General features: G+C 50.9%; 9 protein-coding genes across 9 annotated transcripts; 5 read left to right on the top strand and 4 right to left on the bottom strand.

The window, feature by feature from the left end:
• Positions 1-328: 328 nt before the first annotated feature.
• On the top strand, positions 329-856 carry ALTATR162_LOCUS1461 (uncharacterized protein; the record flags this gene model as incomplete). Its single annotated transcript, XM_043309057.1, has 1 exon — positions 329-856. The coding sequence occupies one exon, from the start codon at positions 329-331 to the stop codon at positions 854-856; it is 528 nt and encodes a 175-aa protein (XP_043164992.1).
• Positions 857-1,860: 1,004 nt separating this feature from the next.
• Positions 1,861-3,624, top strand: ALTATR162_LOCUS1460 (uncharacterized protein; the record flags this gene model as incomplete). The annotated part of the gene is made up of 4 exons (XM_043309056.1): positions 1,861-2,805; positions 2,851-2,932; positions 2,980-3,501; positions 3,563-3,624. The coding sequence occupies 4 exons, from the start codon at positions 1,861-1,863 to the stop codon at positions 3,622-3,624; spliced, it is 1,611 nt and encodes a 536-aa protein (XP_043164991.1).
• A 540-nt stretch (positions 3,625-4,164) lies between these two features.
• ALTATR162_LOCUS1459 (uncharacterized protein) lies at positions 4,165-6,118 on the bottom strand (the record flags this gene model as incomplete). Its single annotated transcript, XM_043309055.1, has 7 exons — positions 4,165-4,671; positions 4,725-5,060; positions 5,106-5,512; positions 5,562-5,734; positions 5,785-5,808; positions 5,856-5,926; positions 5,975-6,118. The coding sequence occupies 7 exons, from the start codon at positions 6,116-6,118 to the stop codon at positions 4,165-4,167; spliced, it is 1,662 nt and encodes a 553-aa protein (XP_043164990.1).
• A 1,818-nt stretch (positions 6,119-7,936) lies between these two features.
• Positions 7,937-12,583, bottom strand: ALTATR162_LOCUS1458 (uncharacterized protein; the record flags this gene model as incomplete). Its single annotated transcript, XM_043309054.1, has 12 exons — positions 7,937-8,543; positions 8,594-8,736; positions 8,791-9,021; positions 9,077-9,181; positions 9,251-9,464; positions 10,440-10,535; positions 10,602-10,857; positions 10,911-10,965; positions 11,013-11,092; positions 11,611-12,010; positions 12,059-12,294; positions 12,343-12,583. 12 exons carry the CDS (start codon positions 12,581-12,583, stop codon positions 7,937-7,939), a joined length of 2,664 nt encoding a protein of 887 aa, XP_043164989.1.
• A 576-nt stretch (positions 12,584-13,159) lies between these two features.
• On the top strand, positions 13,160-14,014 carry ALTATR162_LOCUS1457 (uncharacterized protein; the record flags this gene model as incomplete). Its single annotated transcript, XM_043309053.1, has 2 exons — positions 13,160-13,574; positions 13,683-14,014. 2 exons carry the CDS (start codon positions 13,160-13,162, stop codon positions 14,012-14,014), a joined length of 747 nt encoding a protein of 248 aa, XP_043164988.1.
• A 1,338-nt stretch (positions 14,015-15,352) lies between these two features.
• Positions 15,353-16,061, bottom strand: ALTATR162_LOCUS1456 (uncharacterized protein; the record flags this gene model as incomplete). Its single annotated transcript, XM_043309052.1, has 2 exons — positions 15,353-15,484; positions 15,543-16,061. The coding sequence occupies 2 exons, from the start codon at positions 16,059-16,061 to the stop codon at positions 15,353-15,355; spliced, it is 651 nt and encodes a 216-aa protein (XP_043164987.1).
• A 557-nt stretch (positions 16,062-16,618) lies between these two features.
• On the top strand, positions 16,619-19,451 carry ALTATR162_LOCUS1455 (uncharacterized protein; the record flags this gene model as incomplete). The annotated part of the gene is made up of 5 exons (XM_043309051.1): positions 16,619-16,722; positions 16,775-17,886; positions 17,936-18,579; positions 19,318-19,348; positions 19,399-19,451. 5 exons carry the CDS (start codon positions 16,619-16,621, stop codon positions 19,449-19,451), a joined length of 1,944 nt encoding a protein of 647 aa, XP_043164986.1.
• Positions 19,452-22,218: 2,767 nt separating this feature from the next.
• ALTATR162_LOCUS1454 (uncharacterized protein) lies at positions 22,219-23,931 on the bottom strand (the record flags this gene model as incomplete). Its single annotated transcript, XM_043309050.1, has 1 exon — positions 22,219-23,931. One exon carries the CDS (start codon positions 23,929-23,931, stop codon positions 22,219-22,221), a length of 1,713 nt encoding a protein of 570 aa, XP_043164985.1.
• Positions 23,932-24,218: 287 nt separating this feature from the next.
• ALTATR162_LOCUS1453 (uncharacterized protein) lies at positions 24,219-24,541 on the top strand (the record flags this gene model as incomplete). The annotated part of the gene is made up of 2 exons (XM_043309049.1): positions 24,219-24,301; positions 24,352-24,541. The coding sequence occupies 2 exons, from the start codon at positions 24,219-24,221 to the stop codon at positions 24,539-24,541; spliced, it is 273 nt and encodes a 90-aa protein (XP_043164984.1).
• Positions 24,542-24,591: the final 50 nt, after the last annotated feature.

The following is a 24,591-nucleotide window of genomic DNA, read 5'->3' as shown; positions in this document are numbered from 1 at the left end:
AAAAGTGCTCTGGCGCAATTGCGACGCTGAGGCTCAGGTACAAGCTGCAAAAGTGACGGCGGTCCACAACAAAAGAGATGCTTGGCGCGCAGGGATGCTAGCTATTCGCGTCAGAGCGCGTTAGGGTAGTCCAAACTTTTGTGCTTTCAATGTTTGACTGTCGACGTTTCACAAGCCCCAACTCAATCTCTCCGCCTGCGAACATATTCGTATTCTAGCTGGTTACATACGCTGTCGGTGGTCGCCCCTTCCAGTTGCAGCCGCTCCTGCCTCACACCATCCAACAACACTCACAACACCCATCATCATGTCATTATTTCGCACCACAATGCTTCGGAGGCAGCTTCTCACTCCTCCCCGATCCATGTGTCTCCGCTACTCATCCACTTCCACCTCGGAAAACATTGTTCTCCCCCGCCTGCAGTCCGACCTCAAGACGGCCATGCGCGCAAAGAACAAGCCTGCCCTGAACGCAATTCGTGCTCTGCAAGCCGAGATTATAAACGCCTCAAAGACTGCCAAGCCAATCACTACTGATGGAGCCCTCTACTCCCTCATCCAAAAGCAGATCAAGTCCTCTTCGGCCTCAATTGAAGAATTCCGGAATGCAAAGAGGGAGGATCTGGTTGAAAAGGAGCAGGCGCATTTGGACGTACTGAACGGATATGCTAAAGAAATCCCGACAGTTGAGGAGAGCGAGGTTGACGCGTTAGTGAAGAGCGTGGTTGAAGGCCTAGAGGAGGGTAAGAAGAATTTTGGCAGCGTCATGGGCAGAGTCATGGGAGGCATCAAAGGACGACCATTTAACCTCGAGTATGTCACAAAGAAGATAGAAGAAGCGGTTGGGGCCAAATAAGCGACATGATGCGCTGAGTGGGGGCGGGATGAATTGTAGAAAAACTGTACATATTCCATGTAGACTATGGACGTCTCTCCAAACGAGGTAACGAAAGATACGGCCAGATTACGACACTGAAATGATGCCTTGATGATTGCTTTTTCCCGGGGTGAGCAGACCCATCAGCTTAGTGGACATTTCGCTTTGCGGGGTATCGTTACCACTTGCTCGTGGCCTCAGAACGTGGCAGCTTTGACAGTCCAACATGGCAAGGGTTCATCGAAAATTCCAAACAAGTCGATGCATTCGGACACCCGGGCTGCGGCGTTGTAGTACAACTACATCGTGGCTGAGGCAGCACCTAAGCGGATAACTGCGCCGCGATCCGCTTCCAGGCTTCGGGGCTTTGACGTCATCGGTAGTCAAGGCTTCGTTTTGCGGGCATGCATCCCATCGAATGCGGTCAATGACAGACACTGACGGTAAGGATAGCCTGGCGTGCTCAAGGGTCTTTGGGTAACAAGGCCAAGTATTTTATCTCCCGACGATGCTCAAGAAGATGTAAAGACCTCACATGACAGTGGGAACTGCCCAACATCAGCCCGAACCCACATGGATTCACATGAAACTGAACCATGGGGAACTCCGCGGCAAATGAGAAACCAAGGCACATCAGGGGTGCGTCCCTTCAGTCATGGCACAAGTTAGCGCCCAGGCCAGATGCAGGGAGTGCAGCATGCGCGAGCGCCGATGACGAAGCCCGTCGCGAATCCTGCATCTAAAGTTGGTCGCACCCACACACCACCAAATCTCCGGCGAGACTTGCATCCAAGGCACTTATATTCTCGTTGACCTGCTTGTTGCGTCGCCGTCAATCCGTCGCATTGCTGTTGCTGGCGCTCCTAGTAAACGCCCTGTTCCCTTGTGACATCTTCCGACGCATAACCGGCAGCCCCGCACCATACCTCATACATCATACATCATCACCCAACCACTGTTGAGCCGCATTTGACCACTCAGCCATGTCGGTGTACCGCTCCTCAACGGGCAACTTGGACCGCTTCGAAGAGCCACCTCGTGGCGGTGGTGAGCGATGGGATCGCGAAAAGTTTGAGCGCATGAGAAGAGGTGGAGGAGGCGGCGGCGGCGGCGGCGGCGGCGGTGGAAGTATCGCTGGCGGTAGTAGCCGTGGTGGTCGCGATGAGTACGACCATTACCGCTTTCAGGAGCATGACCGCTTTCCTGGAGGCCATCGCGATGTTGACTTCCATGAAGACCGCGCACGCAGAGGCCCTGCTGTCATGGAAAGAGAACGCTTTCACGAAGATGAGCGTTTCGCCCGCCCCCAGCGCCGCGCCCCCTCCGAGCTGTTCCACGAGCCCACTCCATCCGAAGTTGCCAACCAGGCGCTTGCCCCCTACCGCCGCAGGTCCGTCATCGACAAAGACATCAACATTGATATTGACATCAATGAGCGCCGGGCGCCAGCCCCTCGCCCGCCTCGCCCGGCACGGCCGCAATACATCCGACGACAGTCATCTCTGGACACTTTTGACCGTAAGCCCCTGCCACGGTATGGCGATGTAGAGAGATATGAGAGGTATGAAGACCACGAATACCGACCACCAGCCAATGTCCCTATCCCGCTTCCTATTCGCGAGCGTCGGCGATCACCCCCTCGCCGTTTTCACGAGGAGGATGACTTTGAGGAGATCCGATACGACGACCGTGGCGGAAGGGGCCGGGAACGAGAAGACTACCGCGAGGTCGAGGTTCACCGTGAGAAGAGCAGAATCCGAAGGAGCAAGAGCGTAGCAGCCAAATCGACACGCAGCTCTTCCATCTCCAGTTTTGAAGAGATTCAGCCTTCCCGCGCGACGTGGGGCAAGAAGGGCAAGACGAGACTTCCCAAGCGCCTGGTCAAGAAGCAAGCCGTTATCGACTTGGGTTATCCGTTCGAAGAAGAGGTATGCCATTCACACACAATATTGGAATGTCACTGATCATATTAGGACGACTTCATCATTGTTACCCGAGCACTCGAAAAGGACCATATCGATGAGGTGATCAAAATCAGCGAGAGCTATAAAGAGGGTACGCACTCGATTCATCCTTTGACGATCTTTTCTAACCATCTACAGAGAAAATTACCTACGTTTATGAGGACAAGCTCGATGAAGCTCCACCGCCGCCAGCCTCGGTTGCACCACCAGCTTCAGTCGCTCCTCCTCCGCCGCCTCCTCCTCAAGAATTCTATCCTCCTCCACCGCCATCTGTATTACACGCTCCACCTCCACCTCCGCAAGTGGTATACGCACAACCACCTCAGGTTGTATACGCTCAACCGCCGCCGTCTCACCACGCGCCAACTGTCTACGCACCATCAGAACGTGCCCCCTCACCATCCATCCACGAACACGAGCGTTACGTCGAAATCGACCGCTCAGCCGCCATCCATGGACCGGCAACTTCTTTCCTCCCAGAAGGCCGCCAACTCGTCCGCCGAGACGACCGCCGTTCGGAGCGCGAAATCCGCGACGAGATCCGCTTCCTGGAGGAGGAACGCCGCATGCTCAAGTACGAGCGCGAAGGCGACCGCGAGTATGAGTTCGTCGAGCGTACTCCCCGCAAGGAGGTTATGCGCGTTGACAGAGATCGAAAGGGTAGGTTAGCCCTTGTTCGCTCGGCCCATTAGAACGACTCGTTGATATTCGGTGGTTACAGTTGTACGAAAGGATCGCCCAAACCCCAAGATTGTGGCGCTGGCTATGGGGACACTGTCTTGATCGGTCGATTCAAACCACTGGACCAAAACAGGCGTCAATATCCCTGGATCACTATTGCCAGGACCCGGAAGAGAGTGGTACTGGGATATCGCAACAAAGCTTCTTTTTCATGTCTATTTATGAGTTACGGCCGGCTATTTGGGATACTTCTTCTTTTCTCGATCTCTATTGCACATGAGGACTATTTTTCTTTCAAGACGCGGATATACAGGCAAATGTCATCATGTTTCGGATTCATGGGCAAGTTACGAGTTATGTATGATAATGAATGATTACGACTACAAAGCATGTTTTGATATCAATCTGATTGGGTGACATATAGACCCATGATATTCATAGGTTATGTCGAGTTAGTAACATACTAGGTCTATATTGTCTTTTCTTCGAAGCGAAAGTGCCCACTATTCCTTTAAATGTTACATGCGACATGCACGACAGAGAAACCCCAATCAACAGTCACGGAAAGAGCATTTGTCTCGCACATCTCCCTACCACGTAAATAGAGCCCAGAGAGACTTGTAGTCATCAATCTGACTCCCATTACAGGGCATGAGGATCCACCTCGACAATCGGTCCCGTGTACGACTTCTTGGCGAAGAGAAGATAGTACGCCACGCTGAACAAGGCAACGGACCCTGTCACCACACCAGCCCAATTCATATGCACAAGATCAGGGCTGACCTGGCTCGGCCAGAAGCTGAAGAAAATAATCAAAGTAAGGTAGCAAATAGCCACGACATTGTTGACAACACCCCACGCACCTTTGAGACGCCAAGGACCCCAGGTCAGGCTGCGATCGTAGGCCTCGTCGATTTGGGCTTCATTGAAGATGGTAAGCGAAGAGTCAGGATTGTCCAAGTCTCCGCGGAGCCGGCGCCAGAGGAGAAGACCGATTGCGAGGAGATAGGAGAGGTAGAACCCTTCCAAGACAAGGGATATTGTCCCGTTGAAAGCAGCGCTGTTGCCGATGTTGATGAGAGCGAGTAGTGCGGCGAAAACGGTGACGACTAGGATGGATACCACGGGAATTGTGCTGCGGTTTTCGATCTGCCATTTGTCAACTATAGACTCTTTAATACTTTGTCAGTGCGGATACTCACCATGCTGAGAGCGCGAGAGAAAGGAAGACCACGGTCTCGGGCAAAAGACCAAGTCATACGAGATGCAGCTGCCAAGCACCCCATCGCGCTACAAAATTCAAGAAGAACAATGATTGCGACCATGACGGTAGCACCAGCCTCGGAACCGACAGCGTCTTTGAATATGCGGAGGAAAGGCGCGGTCGCCGCATTCTGATCGCCAAGCAACTCTGGGATATCGTGCGCGCTGAAGAGAACAGCGAAAAGCATACCTAATGCTAATGTACCATTGATAACAAGACTGAGAAGCATTGAGCAAGGGACGTCGGTGCTGGCATTCTTGACTTCTTCAGACATCTATTAACCTTAGTCAGATGTGATACAAGGGGCTATCTGGCTTACATGAACAACTGAATCTGTTCCAACAAATGCCAAAGCATTACCTTGAAGCCCGACGAAGAAGGCTAGAGTCTGCGTGCTCCAAGCACCCTCATTATGGAATGTCGTGAAGATCTGCTTAGCAGAGTTGTGGGTAGGAGTCAGGTATACTAATGGCACCAGAATGCCGAAGAAGCCAAGGATGTGGACGATCAACACAATGACTTCGATGGTAGGAAGCGCCCCGCTTATGAAAATATTGATGAAGACACACAGAAGCAGTATGGCCCAAAGGAGCAGTGTGCCGTGCCAGCCTTCTCGAGTATAGGTTCCGTCTAGATCGTTAAGACTGACAAGCTGGAGAATCAAGTCGGCAACGAAGTAGCACACGGAAGTGAGAGCTGCTATCCAGCCAATGACAGTGAGCCAGCCTAAGAAGAATCAGAATTAGACTGATAATGTATTGAGCGTTGAACACACCAGTCAAGTAGCTGAAGAACTTCTTGTTTGATCGTGGCGCCAACAAAGAAACCCAATGATATTGACCGCCAGCAGTCGGAACTGCGCTGGCAAGCTCGCCGATACAGACAAAGACGGAGAAGTTACCCAGCCATATTAGTATGAAACCGTATATGAGACCAGCAGGTCCACCGCTGTAATGTCGTCAATCGCTGTCCAGGATATGGAGATATCGAGCACCTACTTCGTGAAGCCTATAGAAAAGATGCTGCTATGACTTCAGCGAAGCTTTTCGTAATAGTCACTCACACTTACACAAGCAAAGTCTCCCAAGTGCACATCAATCCACACGAGAGACCAGTCATTGACACCAGTCCGAAGCGGCGCTAACATTATCAGACTCGAGAAATACGTGTTTCCGAAACAGAGCATACCTTTAGCACCTGCTCCTTTCCCACTCTTGCCAACTCATGCCTGTCGCGATCAAAATGCTGGCCTTTTCCTTCCGAGATGGACCCTCGGCCCCTTTGCCGCATAAGTTCACGATTGGTCGTCTGCAGGTCAACATGCTTCTCCATGGTGACCTTCGATCTAGCTCTTTAATTCACGACGTGTTGAGCAACTGGAAGGTGACCAAAGCAGTTGGCAGTAACAAGTCTCCAGCAAGCAAGCAGACCAGGAAAGGAAAGAAGATACCTGGAAGGTGTGTCGTGATACAGGACAGATGCAATGCAAGTCAATCTCTATATATATCATTTCCAAAGGTAACATGAGCCGTGTGCACCGGCAAAGACGGTAGAGGCGAGGGCTAGGAGGCGGTCGCTCGGCAATGCAATCAAACGTATGGAAGCTAGACACAAAACCAGCAATTTGCACCGCAAAGGCAATTGAAGGCTCTCTGCAGTAACGGCGGCAACTCACAAGTCGACGTATCGCACCGCAGTCGTAGTTTCAGCGACGGCTCCACAGTAGACGGGCGTTAATTGGCGCTTAGGTTGCACGATTGGGCTGCCGAAACTGCAAAAAGCGGTGGCATGCATAGATTGCAGATCCCTTGTTCGCATATCTTGGAGATGGCAGAGGCGAATGAGGTACCTCCTGGTCTTTTTCGCGTATTTGTCGAACAGCATGGGCTACGCTGGAACTGGCAGATGCATGTCTGCACCCGGTCGTCACGCTGTGCATATGCCTAGGAAAGCAGCGTTTGCAGTGCCTGCAACTAACAAAAAGCTCGTCATAGTTTTCTATTGCAAAAAGGGGCTCGTGAGGAACCTCGTCAGCGCTTGTTACTCAACGTGCGACGATGGGCTATCATAGTCTCCTTGTGGTATGTGGACCAAGGATAAGGCATGCGGCAAGTGGCAACAGCAACGGCTGTCATACCGTTAGGATCGAAAGCCGAGACACTCCACAGATTTGTTGTGGTACGGAAATGGTCAAAGAGCGTTGCGGTGGTTGGGGGACGGAGGGAAAGTGGATCATTTCATGCTGTGCGATGCTAGTTAGTCATCGTCGGCCCACGTGGAAAGCGACTCTCTATTGCATCCCCGCGGTTTCAACGGCTATCATGACGCATCGCGACGTCTTACCCAGCGGTTTAAGCCACACGCGTGCTAGCGATGCGCGTTCTACCAGATTATGTGTGAGCGGGAAGTGGGCTGCCGGTACTCAAGCCGATCTCCAAGTGGCATCCAGCCATTCTCTCCCTTCCCCGTCCTGCACGTCTCAGCATGACTGTCATGACGTCTCACTACAATCGGGAACCTGTGCAGATGCATGCCACGCTTGCTGCATGCTTCTGTCTACTCTTGGATGCTGACATTTGCAGCTACTGGTATGCCGCATTACATCTTCGAGCAGCACGCATGAAACGGTCCTTTTGCGGCATACTACGGAATACGAAAGCTCAAAGAGGCACACAACTTCTTGTTGACTGGAACAAGCACGGACCTAAGTTTGAGTACGGACCTCAGATTGGGCGTTGACCTGATCGATTGCCATCTCTGATCTCTGGTGAGTATGCAACCTATGAGCATCATGGGATCCGACTCGCGAGCACTTGGTCAGAGAGTCTCAAGAGTCAAGGCGGTCGGTATCACCCTAAAATATTGAACGGCTCATTGGACTTCAAACTAGGACGTGCGCGTGGCTCACGGGCTATGGTACAGCGGAAAGTCCATATTGCTTGCAGGACTGCGATACCGCTTCACTGGATGATTGCAAATGGCTTTCCAAGCATTGTTTTATAGTGTTCGAATGGTCCGATTGTGTACAAGAGAGGTCCCTATTGATGCTCTGTCGGAGAGTCGTACCTGAGACATCATGAAGAATTATGGTCCATTTGGTTCTGGCAAGATATCATTGTTCCAAGAAGGTAGTATCGTAAAATCCTCGCTTCAACGCACGATCGCAATCTCATCACTAGAAACATCACGACTCTTCACCTCCGCCTCCTCCCATTGCGCACCAACAACCGTAGTCTTCAAGATCTTGGAATGACTTCCGGTACTGGCTGTCTCCCATCTTTTGTTATCCCACCGTTTCTCATATCTGTGGTGTACAGCCGTTATTCCAACACCCATCCCGCCGTTGAGATGAGGAGGGCCTTCAGGAACACCGGACGCGGAATCGGCATTTGTCGTTTTCTCCTGTGAGAGCATTGGTAAGAAGCGTTTGATTCCGCTACTTTCCATCTGACTTCTGCGACTATGTCTTATTCCAGCACCCACCTTTGAAGCAGTGCTTGAGAGTTGATACGAGCCGCTTTTACTGCGCGAGTAGCCATGCTCCGAGGATGTACCTCTACGCCGTAGCTCGTCGCTACCATAGAGGCCCGATGGGACAGATTCTAGGAGCGGACGGAGGTAGGGTACACATGATGTGAGAATGGTGATGCACTCAATGATCTGTGTGACAAGTGTCCATTCCCAGAGGTCTCTGGTCGGGTTAAGTGAAGTGAACCCACCAAGGTAGGCCATCTGGACTGCGGATGCTACGATATCTCTGCAATATGTCAATAGGAGAAAGTTGTGGTGAAGTGTCTTGTGACTCACAGTGATCGCGCACCGAAGAATGTCAGGATAGTGATCTTCTTACTCATGTTCATCTGTAGCGTCATGATGACATGTACTGGAAACAGTATCAAAGCCAGATCCGTCATTATGTTGACGACACTCACTGTCTGCCAGAAGGCAGCCTGAAGAAACTATCAGCAGCAGTCGTAGATACACCAAAAACTCTTGCAACATACTAAGTCAAAGCAACTTCCATCTCGAGCAAGAAAGCGCCACGGCTCTGCAGCGCCACACTGAAAAGCCGACACGACCTCGGACAGTGCGCTCCATAATGCGATGAAACCTATCAAGCCCAAGCCCAAGTTTCGATGCAGCTTCGAGGCAGTTAGGATCATTAGCAGCGAGATGATGGATAGTTTCGCGAAACATAATGTTGCAATGTAGAGCAACTTGTTCGCATAGTCGGCCTGTAACGCGATCAATAAGTGACTTCGCATCGATGAGACCCAGCCAGATGCTTACTTGTTGATATACCACAATTTGAATATCAGTCATTTCCTGAATATCTCGTCCAAGACCACTGCCGGTCTGCACGCTGACCGATACACCAGAGCCTATACTCGCAACCTATTCAAGACTGATCAGTAAAAAAAAAACATTTACGTACGTTGAGCAATGGCATTTTTAATGACGCACCAAAGCCAGCAGAACGAAAGCATCGTCAACATCAAGGCTCCTTTCGAGTGCACGCTTCGTAATAAGCCTAGTTAAGACAACCAAAGCAGAAGTGATCAAGAGAATCCAAGTAACAACGTTTACAAATGGACCGACATCCGCGCTACTTCCGGGTTGGCGCGGGAGAGGGTGATGAGAAGAAACAAAGAGAGATGGGACCATCATCGCATCGTATCTGTGGTAATTAGATTAGACACCAGCAAGAGCAGCGTAAATCTCCAAAGAAACTGCTGCGGTAGGAACAGCCAGCAAGAAACAATAGACTCGATACGCGTCGGAATGTGCGAAAAAAAAGCACCAGTCAAAGTGGATGCTCATGTAATCAGGCGGCTTGTACGTATGGATAACGAGCTTCCCAACGCCCGTATCCATCTGATAGAGGCAGAGTGCCAAATGTCACCAGGTAGCCTTCGGTTGGGAAACACTAAAAATCAACATAGCACATACTGTCGTTGCCCGCCCTTCACCTTGGGTGCGACACATACTTACAAACGAGGGAAGTCGATTAGATTGAGAGCTGGCTGGGGAAGGGTCTGCTACACTGGGAAGTAGTCGTACAGTGTTACACAAGTGTAGCCAAATAGAGGGACGAGTATGCAATGACGACTAGACACTTGTGTATCCTCGATGGAACTTGCCTCCCTGTGGAAGGGGTATTTATACTACATGGTACGAAGTCTGGGTGAGCCTGATATATGCTGGTAAGTTAGTTTAAGGTACATGTCGGGCACTAAAATAGTAAGCAGCATCGTAAAAGCCGGTATGTTAGCTAGGTAGCTTGGACGACGCCCATCATCTTGCAATCGCTTGCTGGCCCGCTCCAGGGTCTGCTAGCCTTAGTGAAGCCTTCCAACAGGTTAGGCTCGGCGCCGTATCACGCATGTTTGTTACGCGCGATTCAAGAGTGGTGTTACAATCCGGTGGTGGAACATTTGCCAGCACATCTTGTGCGATGTCCCATTGATACGCAAGCTCTCAGTTGGGTGGCCGTTCCCGCGGTGGCGCTATCTGTCAGATGATGGCTTCTCACAGGTTGTTGCACGAAGAAATTTGTGGAACCCGCCAAGGCGGACGTGACAACACTAAGGCCGAAAAACAGAAATCAAACAGTGGTAAAGTGACGGGTGTTCGTATTCTGTTGTGCTGCTACATCGGTCTTCGCGACTCGTGCTTGAGATCGAAGAACTCCATCTCTTCCGTGTATAGAACGAATGTGAGGTACTTCAAAGTTAGTCGCATATGGGGGCTTGCCACGTCAGTTAGATCGGACTCGTGCAAAAGCCAAACTCGTGCCTCAACTCAAGCCTCTTACGGGCGGATCTCGACAGGGTTCTTCGCTGAGTGATGGAAATTGGGTGTGGTTCTATCAATAACAATGCTCTCAGCATCAGCAACCGCTCTGCCACTAAGCAATTGTTTTATGACTTCTTTGAGCTTCTTGAGATCGTCTGAACTGAGGTGACTGGTATCGCCGAGTGCCGGTTTGCCGTGGTCGTCCCAATCAACTCTATCATCGATGGGTGCCGGGTTGCGGGCGACTTCATTAATATCTGGTACGGCTCGTGTGACTGAGTGTAGTGTTGTTGGAGCTGCAGCGGTGCCCATCGCAAAGGCAAGTAACGGGAGTAAAGCGGTAGTGGCGTGCGTAGTGAGTGCCCTGATTGCTTGTTTTGGTTCTGCTCATCATCAGAAAGTTCACACTCTTTGAAGCACTCTTACTGACACTTGAAAGGGGATATAGATAAGACTTTGATGAACAAGATAGTACATTCCCTACTCTTGGCCCCAGAACATATGTGTCGACTGCTATGTACTCAGTGTAGCATCTTCGGAACCATTACTCCTCGTATGTGATCATCACATCCCGACGTTTCAGACACACACGCCTTCAAAACCGCTCAGCCACTTTTAACAATCTTCGGTCAAGTATCAGCGTTACACTGCGCTTTTTGTCTTCTCGCCATCTAGTCATGGTAAGAACTCGATCAGTTCGGGCCGTCCAAGAGACTTGTCGACTGCCTGCGCCCACGATATCGGCTATCTGACAATGTGCAGAGTGACACAGACACTTTTCGTGGCCAGGGAACTTCGGAGTTACACGTCCTTCCGATCCATGCCGTTCGGCAGCTCAGGGCTGATGCTGATCATGTAGTGTAGCCTCCATCGATATTAGGTCGCATAATCATCGGAATTTCTGACAGTAACCCGGTCTTTGTTACCACGATCAGAGTCGAAATAATGTACAATTCCATCTTAATTGGCTCCTGTAAACAACCATAGCCATGCCCATTCCATCTGTCATTTTGTTGTATCTCAGTCACGACTCTTGAACACCACTACTTTTTCCTCGTCATCGTTGTGTTCATACGCGTCCTTGTGTCCGTGGTACTGGAAATAGGCCTTCTGAAACTCCTGATAAGGCGATCCCGGTGGACAGAATGCAAAGTTTTCCAGGGCGTTTGTCGCTTCGCGATAATCGTCAAATTCGTAGCAAGCATGTTGATCAGGGCGGGTGGCCCATGAGATCAGCTTATCCCAGTCACGGCACTGTCGAAGTTGGCCATCACTCCCTTGGTGCGCAAGTGGAGCTGGCATCGGTGTGTCATCCGCAGTGCACATGATGTCTTGACGAAGGCCATCAAGGCAGTGGTAGAGGTGAAGAAGATCAAAGGGCTGGGGGTTGCTCTTGTGCTTTGAGACGATGGCTTTGCGAATAAGTTTCTGATAGTGTTATTGGATGAAGGTCGAGGTTAGCTTGTAGATACGTACGAGACAATGCAGATCATGAACCCCTTTAATATAGTAGATGCTTCGCTCAGTATCCCAGGGAAACCGAGTAGAGGAGGACAGACCCATACGTTTTGCAAACCTGTCGTCGAGCGTGACTGCCATAGCATTGGTGTCGATGGCGTCCCATGCTACTTCCATATCACTATCACTCGCGTTCGGATGCCAGTACTCTGACGTCGCGTGATATGGCACAGTAATGTCGTAGGCTAATCCACCTTCAAACTTTGTAAGCTAGTATCAGACCGAGATGATTCGTTACTTACTATATTTACTCTTGGCTGGGCTGTGCGCAATGCGAAGCTTTGCATTATCCATCACGAGTAAGATGTTTGCTGAAAGAGAGAGCAGCAGAAGAGACATGTACGCTACGAAGCTTCGTGTGTTCGTCGGGATAATTTCGGTATTCTTAGAGTCCCACGATACACCCTCCTTGTCCTCTAGCTCTTCTAGGATCTCTTTCTGTTCATCGCTACACACTGGTTGATATGCTGGAGGCCGTTCCATTCTTCGTTTCACTTTGTAAAGTGAAGGTGGAAAGCAAGCCTCCGAAGCTCCATAAGATGGGGGGCGTCCATTGCGTGTGACAGACTCCCGCCTCCAGTTGCACAAACCTATGTCGAAAGCCTGTTTCGACGAAAACGTTCTCCAACCACAACGCTCCGAGCTCGGACCATGAATGAATAGCAACACGATCAGCCTCGGTTCATTGTTACATCGCCCGGAAGACTTTCTTCCCGCCCCGTACGATCGAGGAAGGTCGCAAGCATTTGAAGATGATGATAGCGATACAAGTGCTACCGAGTGGCTGGAACATGTGTGAAAGGTGAGGGGCTATCTGGGGAGGTGTGCTGGGGCGCAAGGGTGTTACTTGCCAGCCTCGCCAAGACGCTAAAAGTGTCAACGGTACCTTCCTTGTTGGGATACTTCACCCTAACATGGCAATCTATGATATCCAATACTTGGGTCAAGCTATATCTCCGATTGCGCTGTCAATGCGTAGCGGCGGCGAGGTAGCGTGGTTGCAGACTACTTTACCTGTCCGATGTCGCCATGGCTTGACCTGATCACCGGTCAGCAGCAATGGGACAACAATACGTGATTCGAGAAGCAAAGACAAAGGAAGAGCTGGATGCGATAACGAACGTCATATGGGCTGCAAATTACACACCTTACGAGCCGTTCATGCAACTCTTCTTCCCTGTTCTCGGCTACACAACGGCTCATCGCGAAGCTGCCATCGCTGAATCGAAACAACGCTTGTGGACACAACACCAAGCCGACAACTCCAGTCACTGGTTCTACGCTTTCGACACAGTCACTAAAAAGACTGTCGGTTGCTCGCAATGGGTAATTTCCACATCGAACCCATTTGTTGGAGGCATACCGAAGTTGACCGCGCCTTGGTGGCCCGAAGGCGAACATCGGAGGTTCTGCGAATCAATTCTCAATCAGGTGTACAGGCCGCGCGCGAATTGGATGACGCGGCCCCATTGTGGTAAGTGGAGCACCTCTGCGTTTCTCCAAACGCGCTATCTTCGGGTCGAAATTTGTGATTGTACGAATGGAAGGGATTTTCTTCGTCCTGCCGCTGACCTATAATCAGCACTCAACTGGATGGCGGTGGATCCCGGTCATAGAAATCGTGGCGTCGGCTCTCTTCTCATGTATGTTGGTATCACACGCGCTGATGGGCTTGACCTTGAATGTTGGATGGAAGCGTCTAGCATGGGCAAGCCACTTTACGACAAGTTCGGGTTCCAGTCCCTTTTGAAAGTTGCTTTCGACAACGAAGAATCAGAAGCAAGCGACGAATGGAGGAAGTGCGCACATGACCTGACGCCTCAGCCAATCTTTGCCATGTGGAGACCGAAGAAGTCCAATGGGTCGGGTCCCCAAGAAGCTTGCAACCTGCCATGGGCGTTGGGCACTCGGTGATGAGAATCATGATACAAGCGATCTGTATAGGCAATAGTCAGAGTATTCAGATATTTTAGCACTTTATGGACGGCATGTAACCGAACAAAGGCATGTTAGAGATCAAGTGGGACTGGATGCTAGCTCTCAAAGCGGATGGAACTTGGGTCTGCTGTGTCTTGAGAGAACGAAGCTGCAAATGGTAGACTATGTGGAACGTGAGTGTGATATGTTTGACGGATCGGAGAACCGGAGGGGGATATGTACCAGTAGGAATTGCTATTTATCGTACTTGCCCATAGCGCATGATCGCCTGCCAACGATCACATCTAGTACACTATATCTGATCCGTTGAACGTGTTGCTGCTCGTACTATTCTGCTATGTCAGCGCTTGTTAGCCAGATAATGCATATTAACGCACCTCGAAGCTTCTACTGTCATGTTCCCTGCTCGATATCTAAGATAGTGCACTGTTGTACAACAACTATCCGGCAAGCTGGCAATAGCCAACGAAGAACTTATGACTGCACTCCAACAGATGTTGCCGAGCTCTTTCGTCTCCCAAATTTCTTCTGCACCCACAACATTCCCACAAACAATCGGGTATCGGCTCTGCACCGGGGTAGGGGGTTTGATAAAATAACCGGTAGGCTGGGTTTCCTCGAGACATGCTAGGGACCGCTTTCGTGGTGGCGTTTGAAAGCTCCTTTCTGGGAGCTTGGAAAGTTCTTGGTGTTGTCGAGCTAGGCACAGTGTCGCGTTGCCGTAGGAGATATAGTGGTCTACAAGGTGAATCGGAGGTCTTTGAAGATATGCTGGATAGTAAACGTGCAAATGTACTCTGCGAGCGGGCTCGTGTATGGCCGTGGATGTTGTGGATGGGCTTCGTCGGCATCGCGGCTAGTAATGTGAGCAATCTCGAGTGACAGTATGATGATTCGCGAAGAAAAACAGCAAGAAACAGTAGAAAGTGAAGAAATCGCTCGTTTGTCATAGCAGAATCAATTGCCGACGTGTGCAGTTACCAAAGTGACTTGGGAAAAAGAGAAAGAACCCACCACTGTGCCACTCTTCATGCCTTCCCTCAAGGCTAGACACTGAGACTACATTCTACAAATGGTGCGTCGTTTGGTCATGTCTATACATAGCTTGAGTTGCAAGTATACTCGATAATTGTATATGTACCACTTGAGCTCGTGGTGGTTGCTATGTCCAGATATCATCCTTGACATACCCGCTCGCCACAATGGAGGCGAACTTGAGCAGAACTTGGGCGACTGTGAAGGATTTATAGAAAGCGGCCAGAGTTGCACTTCTTGGGACGGGTCCTGCGGCGCGGTACTAGCCGCACGGTTCGCTCATTGCCATCCAGCCTCCAGTTTCTCGATTGCCTCATCTTCAGAAACAACATCAGCCATCTTTGCGTTGATATCGGAAATGTTCGCATCGTGGACAGCAGGGGACTTGTCACCGCATGCTTCTCCAACAACCTGGTATGATTATTAGTGACGTTCACAGCGACTCATGCGTTGCCAAGTCGGTCCACACCATTGGTCGAAATCCAAAACACATGGCGTCGAGAGCAGTCGCGCGCACGCAACCACTTGTACTGACGCCACATATTATCACAGTATCGACGTTGTAGAGTTGGAGTCGTGTCGCGAGATCGGTTGCGAAGAACGCGGACGGGTAGCGTTTACAGACAACGACTTCGCCAGCGGCAGGCTCTAATCCTGGAATCCATTTTTCAAGGCCATTTCCGCAGCCGGTCTGGAACAGCTTCAGTAGCGGTACTTTGCTGTAGAAAAGTCCCGCGTCCGACATGTCTGGCTCCGTGTATTCGACTCGCGTCCAGATCAACGGTACCTTGCCTTGGCGGGCGGCAGCGACGAGTTTTGCGATGGACGCGGGCGCCGCCGCAGACGCAGCGTTCGATTTGGTGTCTAATGGACTCGCATCGCTCCAGTAGGCGTTACAAACGTCGACAAGTAACAGCGCCGGTCTTTGACCCCATCCTATCTTCCCGGCAAAGCCTTTTTGATAATCGCGATGAGCTCTCGAGGGCATTTCGTGGTTTGGGACACTAGAGGTGAGTCATGATTAAATTTCCGGTGGAGAAGAGCGAGCACACTATGACGGTAGCGTCGCGCCGCTTGCTATAGCCAGCGTTGGAGGCCATCACCATCGCCGTCCATTCCATTGAAGGCGCAACGTTAAACAATACAAAGCACTGGTGCTGAACGGAGCCTCGGAGCAGTTCCGCCAGGGTAATTAGGCGGCTTTCACGCCCCAGGCCTTCGGGAGCAAGCAACCGGTTCCCAGCGGACCATCAATATACCGACATATACTACCCGAGGTATCTTGTTCATTTCGCACCGCCACATGGACAGACCCTCGGCGGAACCCATTTCAAAGGCTCTTGTTCCAATGCAATGGCTTGCGGCACTGCCAACTGCCCTGTCAGCATAGCGTTGATCTTTGGTGCATCCGTTACGCGCGCTTGAGGGACTCAATTCACAACGACCCCGGACTTGGCACACCACATGATCGGACTTCCCCACATGAGCGCGCAGCCGGAGGCCGATGGCTCTCCTTCTCCTAGGACTGCCAGTTCAGTCCCCGCCATGGACGCAAAAGAAGGAAGAATAGGGAACGCCTTTGCGTGCGAGCGCTGTCGAAAGCACAAGGTTCGCTGCGTCCCATCTGACACTCCCGCTATCTGCCAGAGGTTTGTTTATCCAACTGTGTTTTTGCTCCACATCGAATGACACGTGCCCCAGATGTCAGAAAGCCAGAGTTGAATGTGTGGAACATGTTGCGCGCAGACGGCCAGCAAAGGCGCGCAGCGATGGCCAAACACCCACCAAACTGCGCGACTTCGACAAGAAGTTAGACAAGCTGTCTGCTATTGTTGCAACAATGGCACCCTCTCCCACGCAGTGTAGCCTGCCCTCGGTGGCCACCATCCCTTCGCAGGTGTTAGATTCCTCACAGCAGATGCCGACGCCAACGCCAATTGCCGCTCAGCCTGTGTCCATACCGTCGGCTCCCAGAACTTCAATCCTTCCAGCTCATGCGAATCAATCTGAGAGTTCTGTGCCATTCTGGGAATCAATGATCGATACGTTGTCTGGCCTTGGTCGACTGGATCCTGTCATCAGATCCATCAGCTTAGTGCATATGCAGATGCTGCTTGACACGTACCGTAGCATGATCGACTTCTTTCCCTTTGTAACATTACCAAGGGAATGCCGCTGTCAGGACCTCTTTCAGAGCCGGCCAATGTTGATGTTTGCCGTGCTGACCGTTTCTTCCTACGATTCGGTCTCGCTTCAGCGAGCACTGAGCCTGGAGTTCCGTAAGGTGGTCATGGTCCGGATTATGAAGGGCGAAAAGACTTTAGACCTCCTGCAGGGACTCTTGGTTTTCATAGCTTGGCATCATCACTACATGGAGGTCCAGGCTGTTTCGATCACTATGCTCCTTCAGCTGTGCTTGGGCATAGCACACGACTTAGGCTTAGACAGCATATCCAGGACTGTAAGGAGTCCCCTCCAAAAGGATAGCCTAAGAGATAGGGAAGCCAAGCGAGCTTATCTGGGATGCTACTACCTATCTTCCAATCTAGGTCTGATGGAGCCTGGGAAGGCAAGGGCTATGTCGCATACTAGCACACTCCGAAACTACGCGTCAGAATTAGCTTCTTCCTGGGAGAATACGTCGGACGCGGTACTTCCGATACTGACCGATGTCTGCCAATACATGGAAGACGTTGAGGAGACTTTTCGGAATCAGTCTGAGCAAGCAGTCGTGGTTCGTACTCAGGTCAAACGATTGAGTGACAAATGGGACAACATTCGTCTTGCGTCCAAGCTGCAAGCGAACGATTTCAGTAAGCAGTTACACCACAGCAGGATATTTAGTTACTAATTCACGGCCAGCAATACTACAATGGCTACAGCTTGCAGCACGTATACACCTGTATCGAACCGCAGCTTCCATTGATCTCGTAGATCGCGACAGCACACCATGGGCATCAGGATTCCAGCTATCATTACGTGTCACCTTGGTGCGGTCAATCGAACAGTTCCTCGATAACAGCACAAAGCTTCCAACTAAGCATTTCGATTTCGTATCGTTGATCGATTGGCTGAACTTGATAAACACCATCACTAGCTTGAACAAGTTGGCAGTCCACGCTTCACCTATGCCAGGTTGGGATGCTAGCGAGCTGCAGATTGCAAAGTCGTTCGACTATTTACGCGAACAATTGTGCTCGCAAATGCCTCGCCCTCGCGATACCTTGGAAAGCCACGAAGACGCGTTTGGGCGTTTTCGACGTATCACATCGGTCATGAGACTAGCACTGCACGATGCGATTGGCAGGGGAAGCCCGAACGGCAACACATTCGAACTTGCGACTGGTTCAGGACGGACTGTCTCCCTGCTCCACAACCTGGCTCTTCCTAAGATTAATGGCAACGGCTCGACGAGTGGAGTGGAAAAGCTGCCGAGTTTACGAGACGTAACTCCTTCGCTCGACATCACCAGTAGTGATTTCCACTGGAAGTTTCTCATGGGCGCGGTCTGAAGGAAGTTCTGTTAGAAAACCTTATGCCCTCACATATGGAAGTCTGGCACTGGCTCTGCAACATTTTTATCCATCATCCTCGAGACCAACTAGCGACGGTTGCGCTTCCCTAAAATCTTCGCCATCTCACCGGACTCCCTATTCCGCATCAAACACCGCCCACATCATGCGGCGTCTCCTCGGAGACGTCTCCCCCAGACCGGACGATCGGGCATTGTTGACCGGCCAATGGCCTCGTCTCGGTGGTTGTGTCCAATGTCCGTCCGTGCCGAGGCCCAGTCTGCTGCACGCCTACAAGGCAGTCTTACGGGCAGAATCCACAGAAAAATCATTCGCACGCCTCCGGTTACTACATCCAGATGAACTCCCGAAATTCTTCCGTAGTTCGTTGTTCCAGCGCGGTTTATTTCCGCTTTGATATTAGCGATGGTCTGCTTTCGCTTTTGCATCTCGTATCCTATCGTTTATATACCCAGCATCAACTATCGCATCGAATATATGATTTCAGCATCCAATCTGTGTGCAGTTTCTTATTGTCAAAATTTGGACCCGAGTTGCAGCCAAGATTTTGCTGCATGAAACTCTACGCGATAGCATCTAGGCGCAAGCCACAGGCGTTATCACAAGACCTCCTATACTTGTCGTACCAGCTCAGCCTCCTCTGCCGTGTTGAACCTTGAGAAGATATATGTTAGCACACTATCAGTAGTCATGACCCGATTAGTTTTGTAGGTACTTTTGGTCAGCGATCGCCCTGTTAATAGTAAGCTCACTATTCAGGCCTATGGGTCAGCGCTCACTACCTGTGTATAGCCGTATCGCCTGTCCACTCTACACAATCGCTCGTCTACGTTAGGTCGGTTTGAAAGAGCATCAGATTGAGTAGAAGACTACAAGGATCGTCAATAATGGGCTGTATATCGAGCAAATCTGCTGGACCAGAGCGCCGTCGAGGCGACGACTCGATGAAGCCGGCGAAGTCTCTTGACCCTCCCCAGACAAGAACGGGCGTCAAAGCGCAAGCACATGCCAAAGTTATGGAAGTATTGAGGCCAAGCTCGAGATGCGGCGGAAGTCGCCCCGGCTGGGGTTTCCATGGTGGTGGTGGTGGTGGTGGTGGTGGTGACGGTGGAGGATGGGGCGGCAGCGGCGATGGTGGTGGTGGTGGTTGATGCCGTTACGGGTGAGCTTTGCGCCATGTTTATTTGAATCACTTGTCGTTATATGAAGGTTTTACTCTGATTATATTTTCTCCAAAGGCGTATGCAAAGTATATACAATATTCATTGTTCACTGGAAGCTGAGCTACATGCGCTTGCAACGCATCAGCTGCGGCGATGACTTCAGCCTTGCACAGCCATCATCTCACCTCATATCAAATCCGTCTAAGTCAAAGAATTGTGATGCCTATCTATCCACTTCATCCTTTTACCCTGTCTTCTTTCCTCCCAGACTCGGCTTGCTTCTCTCCTTTTTCTCCTATAATATAGCAACTAAATCGTTATAACACCACCGCAACACCATCGCTCAAGTATATTCATTCCAAACAGAATCGCTCTCCACGGCACATGCGGATTTCTAGCAGTCACGGTCTGCGAAGAAAGATACACCATGGGCTCTTGTCTAGCCAAAGCAAATCGCGAACTTGAACGCGCACAAGACGAAGCACATCATACATCAGCAGTATTTGCTGCTCGTAGATATGGAACAGGTTACACGAATCATGGAAATAGCAGTGCCTATGGAGGCGCATATGGGGCATATGGAGGCAGCAGCGGTGCACATGAAGATCATGGTGGCGCTGACTGTGGTTACGACGGAGGAACCTTCTCCGGAGGGGGAGACGGGGGTTTTAGTAGTGGAGGAGGGATGTCAAGTGGAGGTGGGATATCTAGTGGAGGAGGAGGAGGCTGCTAGATAGCATTATTCACGGAGAAGTGCATGCTAGGACGAGAGAGGTTCGAGTTCGGTAACGAATAGCGAAGAATCTGAGTTGTGTGAACACGTCCTTATGTTTGACTTCACACGCGAAAACATCACCTGGAAGCATTTACCTTCATCGTCTGCTTCATGACGCCCGCTTAATCCCAGCGTATCACCGAACACCGTAGTGACAGTTATGTTCCTTTCTCAGTCAGAAATATTGCTGTTTATATAACTTCCTCGAACCTACTGTCTACTTAATAATAATAAAATACCCTTTGCAAGACGCTTTGCCCCACTTTCAGACTCAAACCAGCATCCAGCTCCCCCTCCCAGGAACTCATCATGGGATGTTCTTCCTCAAAACCAATCCCAAAGCTCATCACAAAGCCGCAAGCGACTTGTGCGCCACCCACCAATCCAGAAGGTAGTGCTCGCTATGGACATCCAGAGCCGTGCAACATTACCAATCCAGTCGCTCCACCTACGAACAAAACAACTATAGCTACTGTTGTTGCGACAACTGTTACTTCTACGAACAAATATAGCTACTACGACGCAGGTTACAACTGGATCAGCAAGCGTGAACACCTTCAGAGTTAGGATAACTAGCTCGTTTACTGCACTATAGGATAGAATTAGCGACGGGGTTCCCAACCGTGGAGACTGACAAGTGCCGGAGATGTTGTTGTTTTGAGGAGTAGTGGTATTTGAGTGTCATTGCGGTACATGATGGAATGTACGACTCATCGTGCGTTCCTTGATCCTCCACTTCCACCCCCTTTCCTTGTTTCCCCATTGAAGATGCCAGCTAACCCTTTCTACCATACACAGCTTATGACTGTATCTTATTCGTCTTTTCTCTCTACGCCTACGAAAGTCTAATTCGTATACGCACTGATCACCCAGTAACGACCATCTTCGTAAACATCTACTCTCGATTGACTTCAGTTTCATGACGACATATCTATAGTACTGCCTCATAAATCCCTTACACTCAAGACAATACATCACCTCTTTGTTTCGAGACGCGGATTACTCGAAGGCTACTCGCTATGTTTTACTGTCGCTCCTTTACTCACAACTGCACTTCCTTTTTGTTTTCTGACAAACGCCTATACTAATCTTTCCTAACACTCGAGCAACTCATGGCACTCGATTATGTCAACCCTCACTCATACAAATGTTATGGGCTGCATACCGTCGAAACAATAACCTATCGCTACTCTCATCCCCATGCTCATCACTAAGAGCATTAGCTAGCCAAGGCCAACCCGAACCCCAATCTATGATCCTCCTTCGTACATCGACTCTAGCAAACCAATTTACAGCCGAGGAAGCGGAGGTGTGTATACTGGCGCTTCAGGCAGCGAGTACAACTGCAGCAGAGAGTCAGGGACTGGGGGGTGGACATGAAGACGATGGCGTAGGGAGCTAGATGTGTGAGCCAGCAAAGCAACGAGCTGTGGGAAACGTTGGACATGGCTAGTAAGCGAATAGATCTTCTGGTGATTTTAATTTCGATATTGATGCGAATCTGACTCCGGGTATCATTGCGCCGTTGCTGCTTTGACAGCTCTATATTTTGAAATGCCCGTTCCACCGGTCATAGGTTTTCATAGACTTCTATGCCTTCTTCTCTCGCCTTTGTACTAATAAACATGCTACATGCCTAATCTCTTATGCGAGACCATACCGTTGCAGCGCCTCTTACCGTATCATGCGGAATGGATGACCTTCGGTGCTAAACACCCAGCTATCCAAACTTGCAACCTCGACATCCGAGAACGTAAGCCAGAGGTATTTCAACGTTTCCGCTGCCCAGAAGCTTTCTTGCATGTCCACCCATTTGTCCTCACCCTTCGTCTGCGTATTGTACACGTCGGCGAGTTGTGCGTAGCCGAACGGCGCTTTGCAATGCTGTTCCATAGCTGAGAAGGCTTCCCATGCCCACTCACGGTACCGTTGATCGCCCGTTATGCGCCATGCGTAGAACAGGCTCTCCACATACTCAGGCCGGCCCTTGTATGCTGGTTCTAGTGCCCAGATGCCGCTCTTCATGGCTTCTCGCTCCTGACGTGTGGTTTCCGGGACGAAGAGCGGATCATCATATCCGAACTTGGGTATCCAGGCCCAGGTCTCAGGACCGATCTTCGTAGGTGTAGAGGTATACGAGTGGCGGCAGCCTTCGAGGAGCGCGAGCGCAAAGGTTCGGAGGTAGGGTTGGTCGTAAAGTCTGGAGGCGAGGAGAATGGTACCAGGTGCGAAGCAGGCGAGATGGCCTTGCTGATTCTCATATGACTTGTCATTATGGCGCCCTATGTACAAGTGCTGCATGTAGTGATCGGGCGCAGGTGCGGAGCGGGAACTGAGATGCTTGCGTAGGGAGTACGCTGCGTCAGTAAAGCGTTGCTTGTATGTGCCAATATGAGGATCTGTCCGCGGGGCCAAGAGAGATATTTTGACGAGGTATTCATAGTATGAATCATGTCCGCCATCCCAGTGCCTTTGGCGACCTACTGGCTCCCCTGTCATAATATCAATGGGTGCGTCGACCATACCGGCCCATGGTGTCTTCCAGTTCGACCACACAAGGGGTGCCCATGCATTCGTCGAGTTCTGCGTGTAAACAGGGTCGCCAGTCAATCTGGTCAGGATGCGGTTCTCGAGTATCGAGGAGCCAGTTCGCGCAGGGCCTATGGTGGGGTGTTCGTCGTATCCGTGCTTTGTTGGATCGTCGCTGAAGACCCAAGAAGGGTCCGGTTCGCCCTGTTGTGTATCAAAGTCGACACGAGGCCACGGCATACCTGTAGGGGTATCGTATGCTGGGGCAAGCTTCTCTGCTAGAGTGACAGCATGCTCGAGTACCAGGTCGCGCGCCTCCTCGCTCAGTATATCCTCCGGAATGAGTCCAACATCGTACATGTCCACAATAGACAAGAGCCCGCCCAAGTATCGTATCGTAGTCTCGAAAGGGTCGACGAGGTCTTTCGCTTCGGTAAAGTCAATCGCCAGTATATGCTCCAAAGAATGCGCCAGCTCGTCCCATAGCCCCATCAGTGCCAACGTGCTAGCTGAGTCTACGATGAAAGCCCCCCACCCATTTCTAGACGAAGAGTTGCCTCCTGACACAGGTAGGATATCGTCGCAGCCCCAGGCGTTCTCCCTGTACTTCCAGAAGGTATATTTCATGGCATCCCGCACGCTCTTTGCCCGTGCCTCTTCCGCCTTGCCCGTTCCATTCCAGTCCCCATGCTGGACCTGTGCGCCAAACGCCGGTATACCCCTGTCTCGAACAGTCGGGTTCTGGAACTCTTTGATGAGGAGGTACAGTGTGATGACGATGATGGCTGCGAGGAGCTTGAACGACGACTCGGGATTGCGCTCGAATTTGGATTTGCCCCAGCGGCGGAAGCCGGGCATAGTTGGAAAGTGGTAGGAGCCTTATGATGCTGCCGGGTGCGCTCAAGAAGCGGGTGGTAATAGCGCGTACATCTGTTCTCAAGGTGCGGAGCTGGTGCGGAGGTGCGACGATCGATGTCCAACGTCCCACGCTATCATGCCAGGCTTGGCTCAAAGGGAATGACTTTTTGCGTGGGAGCCGAATATGAGCTTTTCGAAGTAATCGATCGTGAGTTCAACGCGGGCTTGGTGCATGTGAACGCTTCGGTCGTGTCGCGCTGGAGTCTGTGAGTTCGTCCAGGCTTGGCATGAACTCTCTCTGCGTCGTCATCCCGAACTTTGCGACACCATCGCAATTGCACCTTTTCATCTTCGACATGGCTGTCTGGCAGTGCGTGCATATCTTGACTATATACGTTTATACGACTAACATCCAAACAGATGGTTCAAGGGCATACCACCCAAGACGCGCATGATAATTGGCGTTGGTGTTATGGCATACGCGGGTGCTGGCCTATACATATCCGACAAGGCTGAAGAGAAATTCGGTCTCACTCCGACCGAGAAAGATAGGGAGGAACTACGAGATGTGCTGCCTAAAGTCTCCACCGTCGAAAAGCGAACCTCATGACGGACTTGATCTTTCTCAGCTGTAAGATACACCAATCTGGGAGGAGATGA

The sequence above is a fragment of the Alternaria atra genome (genome assembly GCF_907166805.1).
Source record: "Alternaria atra isolate CS162 genome assembly, contig: 21, whole genome shotgun sequence".
In the NCBI taxonomy this organism is placed as follows: Eukaryota; Fungi; Ascomycota; class Dothideomycetes; order Pleosporales; family Pleosporaceae; genus Alternaria; species Alternaria atra.
Note: the sequence above shows the minus strand (reverse complement) of the source record. Positions and strands in the feature narration are given on the sequence as shown.